The sequence below is a fragment of the Macaca fascicularis genome, chromosome 19 (genome assembly GCF_037993035.2).
Source record: "Macaca fascicularis isolate 582-1 chromosome 19, T2T-MFA8v1.1".
NCBI lineage: Eukaryota > Metazoa > Chordata > Mammalia > Primates > Cercopithecidae > Macaca > Macaca fascicularis.
In genome coordinates this window covers 61,740,841-61,751,038 of record NC_088393.1, presented here as the reverse complement: position 1 = coordinate 61,751,038, position 10,198 = coordinate 61,740,841, and the positions used below count along the sequence as shown (strand labels likewise).

General features: G+C 50.2%; 1 protein-coding gene across 2 annotated transcripts in view; it reads right to left on the bottom strand.

Moving 5' to 3' along the window:
- Positions 1 to 3,259: 3,259 nt before the first annotated feature.
- The window catches only part of CACNG7 (calcium voltage-gated channel auxiliary subunit gamma 7), a 30,710-nt gene continuing 23,771 nt past the window's right edge, over positions 3,260 to 10,198 (bottom strand). The window contains exons 5-6 of one of the 2 annotated variants that reach the window (XM_005590272.5): positions 5,554 to 5,699; positions 3,260 to 5,133 (exon numbers count right to left, since the gene is read on the bottom strand). In XM_005590272.5, the coding sequence (XP_005590329.1) occupies positions 4,876 to 5,133; positions 5,554 to 5,699 (404 nt within the window). In that variant the 3' untranslated portion in view covers positions 3,260 to 4,875. The remainder of the gene's footprint in view (positions 5,134 to 5,553; positions 5,700 to 10,198) is intronic. The other variant, XM_065534865.2, reaches the window with a different exon arrangement.

Here is a 10,198-nt window from a genome sequence, read left to right as displayed (position 1 = left end):
TGCTCCTAAGGGCAATAGGGAGATATAGGTCCTTGATAAATAAATGGAACCAGTAGGCTTCAATATACACAGAGGGCTGGGCATGGTGGCCCACACCTGTAATCCCAGCACACTGGGAGGCCAAGGAGGGCAGATCACTTGAGGTCAGGAGTTTGAGACCAGCCTGGCCAACATGGCGAAACCCTGTCTCTACTAAAAATACAAAATTAGCCAGGAGTGGTGGCGTGTACCTGTAATCCCAGTTACTCTGGGGGCTGAGGCAGGAGAATCGCTTTAACACAGGAGGTGGAGGTTGCAGTGAGCCGAGATCATGCCACTGCTCTCTGCCTGGGCAACAGAGCAAAATTTGTTAAAAACAAAACAAAACAAAAAAAGCTGGGCACGGTGGCTCATGCCTGTAATCCCAGCACTTTGGGAGGCCAAGGAAGGCAGTATATATATACACACACACAAAGCTTAGTGGGTAAGTATTGGAGACACAGGAGACTCTCAGGATTCAAATTTTAGCTTGACCACTTACTAGCTGCGTGACCAGGAGAAAGCTAATTACCCTCTCTGTGTCTCAAGATCTCATTTATAAAATGAGAATGATTCTAAGAGTACCAAACCTCCTGGGGTTATAGAATGTAAAAGGCTTAGGACTGAAACACACAATGGCTGGCATGTAAGCACTCAATAAATTATGCAATTAATTTATGCAAACAATTGTTATTAAGCAGGCTTGGAAAACAGTAGAGTTATATAACATACTAAATGAGCCCCATCATGCATTCTCATTTGAAACTAGAAGGCACCGAACTATGTGCATTACATGATAAATGTATACAATAAAAATGTGTATACCACATACTCATCCATATGTGGATTTAAACACATGCATATATGCTTGAATATGCATAGAGTATTCCTGAAATTAAAAACTAATAATACCTCAGGGGGAGGAGGATTTCAGAATGTTAGGACATCATGACTCACTTTGGATAAATAAAGGTGGAACTTTTCACAGCATTTCTTTAAAACAAAACAAAAAAACTCACCAATCCTGAACTGTGGGATTGCATTCCATTTTCAAAGTTTAATAAACAAAAGAACTAGCTTGACTTTTTAAAAGAACACAAACCTAGGCCGGGCGCGGTGGCTCAAGCCTGTAATCCCAGCACTTTGGGAGGCCGAGACGGGCGGATCACGAGGTCAGGAGCTCAAGACCATCCTGGCTAACAGAGTGAAACCCCGTCTCTACTAAAAAATACAAAAAACTAGCCGGGCGAGGTGGCGGGCGCCTGTAGTCCCAGCTACTCGGGAGGCTGAGGCAGGAGAATGGCGTGAACCCGGGAGGCGGAGCTTGCAGTGAGCTGAGATCCGGCCACTACACTCCAGCCCGGGCGGCAGAGACTCCGTCTCAAAAAAAAAAAAAAAAAAAAAAAAAAAGAACACAAACCTTAGGATTTTAGGTTGTTAACTTTCCCATAGTGTTAGCAAGTATCTAGCATTTGCATCACCGCAGCCCATCCTGCAGGCAAGGCAGACAGCACCAATTGAGCAGCACGGCAGACAGCACCAATCAATGGCGACACTCTTTCCCACCGAGCAGATGCTCAGAATCCTTCTAATACTGGGCTCCAAGCAACCAGTACGAATCGCTTAGTTTTGACAACGAAGCTGAAGCATGATTTGCAATCCCAAATCTCAAGCAAGACCTCCAGAAATTTGTGAAATTATTGAAAATGACTCAGAATAGTTCCCTCCGGGAGTCCAGTCCTGCTGATTGAGAACTCTTTCCCGCTAACTTACCCCCACCAACCTCCCTATTCAGAGGGATTTGGAATCCTTCTAAACCAACCACTGCCCTCGGTATTTTTTATTTTTATTTTTTACAGAAAAAAACAAAAACAAAAACGGAAAGCCCCAGAGATTAAAAGATTTGCTCAAGGTCACAGAATGAGTTTGCACCAAATCCATAGCAGTAAATTATAGCAGCTAAGAGTGTGGGCTCTGAGGTCAGAGAGACCGGGCATGAATTCTCCTCCGCATCTTACCTGGTGGGTGGCCTCACTTCCCCGAGCTTCGGTTACTTCATCTATAAAATGGGGCTAATTGGAATGCCTGATTCACAGGATGGTTGGAAGGATTCAGTCAGCTAATAAATCGAAGGTGCTTAGTGCAGGCCGGGTAGGGAGGCTCATGCCTGTAATTCTAGCACTTTGGGAGGTCAAGGCAGGAGGAGCCCTTGAGCCCAGGAGTTCAAGACCAACCTGGGCAACACAAGGAGATCCTATTTTTTTTTTTTTTTTTATGTGCTTAGTGCAGTGTCTGATACCCTAATGATGACCTGATAAATGTGTCTATGGTTGTTAACAGTTGTGACTGTAATAGCAAAAATAGTTCTGATGGATCCTTAAGAGGCCAAATCTAGACAAGGCAAAGAAGGGAAAATCTGGCACGGTGTTTCCTTTACAATATGCTGCAAGAATAAGCTTATCAAACATTTAGGCTGTTCTCAGTCTCTCAGTATAGTGGGTGAGACTGCAGATCGCAGCACCCACTTTCTGAGCCTGCCTCCTTCACCTGCAAAAACGGGGTGATAATTCCTACATAACAGGGCTGCTGTGAATGTCTAATGAGATCACGTAAGGAAGGAAGGCGTCTGGCTCACGGTAGGTGTGCAGTAAATGGTAGCAGTCATTTCTCAACAGAGGGACTGAGCCAAGCGTTGGGAAAACCCACCACTGCCTGGTGCAAGGGGGAGGAAGCCTGAGCTTCAGAACCAGATACTTGGTTTTATTATGATTATTATTTTGAGATGGAGTCTCATTCTGTCGCCCAGGCTGGAGTGCAGTGGCGAGATCTTGGCTCACTGCAGCCTCCACCTCCCAGGTTCAAGCGATTCTCTGCTTCAGCCTCCCGAGTAACTGGGATTACAGGCGTGAGCCACCGCGCCCAGCTAATTTTTTTGTGTTTTTAAGTAGAGACGGCGTTTCGCCATGTTGGCCAGGCTGATCTCGAACTCCTGACCTCAAGCGATCCGCCCGGCTTGACCTCCCAAAGTGCTGGGATTACAAGCGTAAGTCACCGCACCTGGCCTAAACTTGGTTTTAGCAAATGGCTCTGCCAAGTTCCACCTGCGTGATCTTGGCTAGGTCACTTCACCTCTCTGGACCTATCTGCAAAATGAGGCCAATAAATTGACAGTGCACGTTTGGGAGGAAAGTTAAAACAAGCAATGCATGTCTAAAGAAGGCGAGTCATAGCAACAGTACTCTGCGGGGTCATAAGAATATCAGGAAAATGTGTTTATTGATCCTGACCAGTATCATTTACGGTCCTGCATGCTTTACACGGACTGAAGTATAAAGCGCTGTCGTTGATAATTATAAGTCATTTAACAACGACCCATCTAATGTTATTCTGCAGTACTTTAGGCCTGCAACCCTAAAAGCAGAGACCTGGACTAAGGCCCCTGTATCCAATCCCTTCCCTCTGGGCAGGCGGAGACGTGTTTGAAATAAAGTTTATTGAAGTTTCTGTCGATATTTACATATGATACACGGTAAATAACAGAGCCAGGCCCCCCACCCCACCCTGTCCCCACCCCCAGTGCCCCCCTCCCCCCAGCCTCGTTAAAAATCGCTGCGTAAAGTCAGGTTAACTGCGGCGGGTCCCCCTCCCCCCTCCCCCCTCCGATGCAAACTAAAAGCCCCCGTCCCTCCCCTGCCCCCCTCCCCCCACCCCGGGGGCCATTCCGGTTCCGTGTACAGCACTGTGCTACCTCGCCCCTCTTTCCCTAATAAGGGGGGGTGGGCGAGTTCCTGGTGACCTCCTCTCCCCCCAAAATCTGTCCAACGGGGCGGACGGGCCCTTGAAAGAGGCCAGAGTTGGGGTTCTGAGGGGGGAAGAGGGACGTCAATGAGGAGGAGAGCCAGAAAATGGAAGACTTAGACGTTTTGGGGGGGGTGTCGACCCCCGCTACTGCCCCTCCCTCCCTCGACGGGGCCTCGAGGGGGGAGAGGCGGGCACAGGTGTGGAGATGGCGTGTGGGAATTCCCTCCACCCTAGGGTCCCCATTCTGGCCGTCTGGTGTGCGCCTAGGGCGGGATGCACCCAGCGGCTTGGGACGAGCAGGTGGAAGGAGGAAAGGAGAGAAAGTTAAAGGAGGAGGAAGACGAAAAAGAAACCAAGAATAGCTGAGAAAGCAAGAAGATCCTTTAGACAAGAGCCCCCTAAAAGGCAGGTAACCTTCAGGAAGCAGAAAAGAGCCCAGCCGGTGAGAAAGAATGGGACCTTCCAGGGAAGTCGGGGAGATGGGGAGGGAACCCTACGCCACCCCGGGGCTGCGGGTGGAGCCAGCCGGCCCTCCCACTGCACCGGAGGACCCAGCAGGTCAGGAGGTGAGATTAGGCAGGGAAAAAGGAAGCCCAGGGCAGAAGGGAGAAGAGGATGGTCGGCATTCCCAGCGGCCGCCCGAACCTGTTCTCCAGCTCAGAGCCCCTGCAGTGAGGTCGGAGGCTGGGGAGCTCCTGGCAGCTGGGCGCCTGCACTCCCCCGGGCTGCTCCCAGCGCACAGCTGGTGGAGAAAGAGCGAGGAGCTAATTTTCTTGGAGAGGTGGGGCCAGATGAAAGGGGCGGGGCAACGAAGGGGAGGAGTCATTTGTGAGGGAGAGGGACCAATGAAAAGGAGAGGTCGGGAAAAGGGGGCGCGGCTATTGAAATAGGGGAGGGTGTGGGCGGAGCCATGGGGAGAGGGCGGGGCCTAAAGCTGGCGCAGCCTCCTCCGGGTGGGAGCGAGGAGTCCCGAGGACCGAAGGGGGCGCTGCATTGCAGGGAGACCCCCGAGGACGAGGAGGAAGAGGAGGCACGGGGCGCTCCGAGGGGCGGGCCTCAGCAGGGCGAGGTGGAGATGTGCAGGTGGTCCGGGTACTTGATGGCGGGAGGGTAGTTCTGCGTCATTTGGATGGACACGTCGCTGGAGATGTCGGAGGGGCTCCGACCGCGGCGCCACGCCTCGGGCTGCAGGAACTGGCCCGAGTAGTCGGAACAGTCGCTGAGACGCGGGCGGTAGAAGGCCGGGTGTGGACGGTACATCTCCTCCTCTGCGTAGCGCTTGGTGAACAGGTACACGGACATCACGCCGGCCCCCTGCAGCAAGGCAAGGTCAGAGTCCCAGGGGCGCCCCCCCGCGCATCCCCGGACCCCGACTCATCTCCTCTCGCTCCAGGACTCAGAGTCCCCACCCCAAGCCCCTTCCTATCCCAGGACCCAGGATCAGGACTCCAACCCTCTCTTTCCCCAGGACCTCAGGAGTCCAAGCCCTCGGGTTGGCCCCTCCCTCAAGACCCAGGAGTCCCAGTCTCCAGACCCCTCCTCCCCCAGGATCCCAAAAGTTGGAGCTCTCAGACCCCTCTTCCTCCAGGACCCAGGGGTTAGACCCTCAGCTACCACCTCCCTCTGACGCCAGAGTCTGCATCTCCAGCCTCTCCTTCCTCCTGGACTCAGGAACCAGGCCCCCAAGACCTCTGTCCATTCAGAACTCTAGAGTCTAGGTCCCAGGGACATCACCTCTTTGAGTAGGAAGGAGGAAGCGGCGAAGGCAAAAGACCACCCGTAGCGATAATGAAAATACTGCTCAGAGCTGCTGGGCCTGTTCATGACCTCGTCGTTGATGCTGGAGATGTAAAGAACCAAGCCCACCACCAAGGAGAGGCCTAGGGGAGTAGAGGGGGTGCCCTCGTCCATTAGAAGTGGGCCCCTTTTCCCAGTCCCAGCCCCACCTCACTGTCTTCCCCTCCTCCCCATTCTGTCCTGGACTAACTTCGCGGAAGCCCCTTGTGTGCTGGGCCTTGGTTGGGTGCAGGGAACCCAGAGATGAATCAACAACCACCTCCCCCTTTACCCCCCTAAATCTGCCATCCAGGAGCTCACAATGCAATTGGAGAAGGAAAATTGGAACACACTGATCAAGTCACATATAAGGTGATAGGTGCTACAAGGAAGTAGCACGGAGCTCTGTGGGACTCTGGAAGGGGAGCCAAACCCACCTGGCGCAGGGGCAAGAGAAATGAAGGAAAGATTACTTTGTTCAAGTCTTATTTTCTTTTTTCTTTTTTTTTTTGAAACGGAGTCTCACTCTGTGGCCCTGGCTGGAGTGCAGTGGCCCAATCTCGGTGCACTGCAGCCTTCAACCTCCCGGGTTCAAGTGATTCTCTTGCCTCAGCCTCCCAAGTAACTGGGATTACAGGTGCCCGCTACCATGCCCAACTAATTTTTTTTTGTATTTTTAGTAGAGACGGGGTTTCACCATGTTGGCCAGGCTGGTCTCGAACTCCTGACCTCAGGTGATCCGCCCCCCTCGGCCTCCCAAATGCTAAGATTACAGGCATGAGCCACCGTGCCTGGCCTGTTCAAGTCTTAAGGATGAGGCCCAGGGAAGAATAAGGGCATACTGGCAGAGTGCACAGCATGGGCAAAGGTTTGAGAAGGAGGGAAGATAGAGCTGGTCCACCCATGTAGCTGTAACATAAGCTGTAGCCACAAGAAATGAGGTTAGAGAAAGGGGAAGGTATAGCCATGGTAAGCCTCGAATGCCCGGCCCAGGAGCTGAGCATTGACACCAAGGGTACTAGGGAGCTACACAAAGTTTGTAGCAGAGGAAGGACAGGGCCAGATCCCAGTGTTAGAAGAACGCTTGGGGGCTGGTTGGTGCTGGGAACAGACTGGAGGGAGACATATTCCAGGGGGAAGAGGATGAGGCCTGAGCTGAGGCTGTGTGGATAATAATTGCAACAATAGCAATAATAATAGCAACGACTTATATAGGTCTTGGTCTGTGCCAGGCACTGTTCTCGGTGTTGAATATATATAAATTCATTCAAACTTCACAACACCTCTTTGAAGGAGGTACATTTTTAACACCATTTACAATTGAGGAAATACAGCATATGGACAGTGTGCAGAGGAGAGGTCCGATCTGAGAATTTCTAAGAGGCGATTATAATTTTCTCCAGATGAAATTTCCTCTAAACAGTAACCATGCCAAGAGTGGCTTAAGGAGGCTACAAAGTTCCCTGCCTTAAATGTATCTAACTAATCCCTATCAACCTCTTCCCCTAGAATCCTACAAATAAACATTCTGTGTGCAGCACACACAGAATAAGCCCAAATTCCTTCCATTGTCTACACCAGCGGTCGGCAAACCATGGTCCATGGACAAAACCCAGCTCACCCCCTCATTTTGTATGGCCCACCAGCTAAGAATGGCTTTCACATAAGTAAATGATGTTAAAAATCAAAACAAGACTGGTATTTTGTGGCACATAAAAAGTATATGAATTTCATTTGGCAGTGCCTCAAAAAGTTAAAGATAGAATTATCATATGACCCAGCAATTCCACTCCTAGGTATGTACCCAGGAGAAGTGGAAACATATGTTCATACAAAAACTCATACACGGATGTTTGTAACAGTGTTATGCGTAATAGCCAAAAAGCGGAAACAGCCCAAATGCCCATCAGCTGATGAATGGATAAACAAAATGTGGTATATCCATATACAGGAATACTATTCAGCCAAAAAAGGGAACGATGTACTGATTCATGCTACCATAGGGATGAACCTAGAAAGCAAGCTAAGTAAAAGAAGCCAGATGCAAAATATCACATATTGTGTGATTCCATTTATATGCAATGTCCAGAATAGGCAAATCCACAGAGATGGAAAGTAGATTAGTGGTTGCCAGGGAATAGGATGGAGGGGGAAATTGTGTCTGGCTGCTAAGGTATGTGAGGTTTCTTTTGAGAATAATGAAAATGTTGTGAAATTAGCTCATGGAGATGGTTGCACAACCTTGTGAATGTACTAAAAATCACTGAATTATATGAAATTTATAGTATGTGAATTACATCTCAATTTTTGGAGGGGAAAGGGGGGGTTTGAAACGGAGTCTTGCTTTGTCACCCAGGCTGGAGTGCAGTGGTGTAATCTCGGCTCACTGCAACCTCCGCCTCCTGGACTCAAGCGATGCTCCTGCCTCAGTCTCCTGAGTAGCTGGAATTACAGACACCTGCCAACATGCCTGGCTAATTTTTGTATTTTTAGTAGAGACAGGGCTTCACAATGTTGACTAGGCTGGTCTCAAACTCCTGACCTCAAGTGATCTGCCCACCTTGGCCTCTCAAAGTGCTGGGATTACAGGTGTGAGCCACCATGCCCAGCCTTTTTTGTTTTGTTTTGTTTTGAAGACAGGGTCTTGCTTTGTTGCCCAGGCTGGAGAGCACTGGGGCAATCATGGCTCACTGCAGCCTTCACCTCCCAGGCTCAAGTGATCCTCCCACCTCAGCCTCCCTAGTAGCTGGGACCATAGGTGCACACCACCATGCCCGGCTAATTTTCTGTAGTTTTTGCAGAGACAGGGTTTTGCCATGTTCCCCAGGCTGGTCTTGAACTCCTGATCTCAAGTGATCTGCCTACCTCATCTCCCAGAGTGCTGGGATTACAGGCGTGAGCCACTGTGCCTGGCCTCACATCTCACAAGGCTGAGCAGTTGCAAGAGAGACTGGGTGGCCAATAAAGCTGAAGATATTTATTATTTGGCTTTTTACAGAAAACTTCGCTGACCTTTCAGACTACAGTACATAAACAATCTGGTATTGGCCCACACCATCTCTGATCAGTTTCTCCTTGTTTCTTCTTCTTAGACCACCAAAGTTTCTTTACTTTATTATTTTTTTCTTTTTGAGACAGGGCCTTGCTCTGTTGTCCAGGCAGGAGTGCACTGGTGTGATCATAGCTCACTGCAGCCTCCACCTCCCTGGCTCAAGCGATCCTCACACCTCAGCCTCATGAGTAGCTGGAACAACAGGCATGCACCACCATGCCTGGCTAACTTTTATATTTTTTTGTAGAGACAGGGTCTCCCCATGTTGCCCAGGCTGGTCTCGAACTCCTGGGCTCAAGCAGTTCTTCCACCTTGGCCTCCCAAAGTGCTGGGATTACAAACATGAGCCACCACACTCAGCCTAGAACACCTAACTTTCTTTTTCTTCTTTGCACTCCTCAAGCTCACTTCTGCCTCAGGGCCTTTGGTCTTGCTGTTCCTTCTACCCCAAATGCTCTTCCCACAGATTTCCCCATGTCTGTCTCTGTCACTTAGATCTCTCTTCACTTGTTGCCTCTTTAGAAAGACCTTCTATAGACCAGACGCAGTGGCTTACACCTGTAATCCCAGCATTTTGGGAGGCCCAGGCGAAAGGATCACTTGAGGCCAGGGGTTTGAGACCAGCCTGGCCACCATGGTGAAACCTCGTCTCTACCAAAAATACAAAAATTAGCCGGGTGCAATGGCACACACCTGTAATCCCAGCTACTGGGGAGGCTGAGGCAGGAGGATTGCTTGAACCTGGGAAGCAGAGGTTGCAGTGAGTCAAGATCGTGCCACTGTACTCCAGCCTGGGCAACAAGAGCAAAACTCTGTCAAGGAAGGAAGGAAGGAGGGAGGGAAGGAGGGAAGGAGGGAGGGAGGGGGGGAGGGGTCTTTTATGATCTCCTTGTTGAAAAAAGTATATTTCCCTCACTCAAAATTTGAGAAATGCAGATGAAAAATATGACGAGCTACCACTTCTCATCAACCAGGTAGTCAGAAGTTTAAAAGCTTCACAGTACACTTTTTTGGGGAGGCTGAGAGAATGGACATTCTTCTGCATTGCTGGTGGGAATGCCAAATGGTGCCGCCACGTGAAAAGGGATTTAGTAGCATCTAACAAAATCACACACGGAGGCCAGGTGCGGTGGCTCACGCCTGTAATCCCAGCACTTTGGGAGGCCGAGGCGGGCGGATCACGAGGTCGGGAGATCAAGATCGTCCTGGCTAACACGGTGAAACCCCGTCTCTACTCTAATTTTCTCTAAAAATACGGAAAATTAGCCGGGCGAGGTGGCGGGCGCCTGTAGTCCCAGCTACTCGGGAAGCTGAGGCAGGAGAATGGCGTGAACCTGGGAAGTGGAGCTTGCAGTGAGCTGAGATTGCGCCACTGCATTCCAGCCTGGGAGAGAGCAAGACTCTGTCTCAAAAAAAAAAAAAAAAGAAAAGGAAAAGAAAAAGAATGGAGGCTGGGCACAGTGGCTCACACCTGGAATCTCAGTACTTTGGGAGGCTGAGGTGGGCAGATCACTTGAGGTCAGCAGCTCAAGACTAGCCTGGACAACATAG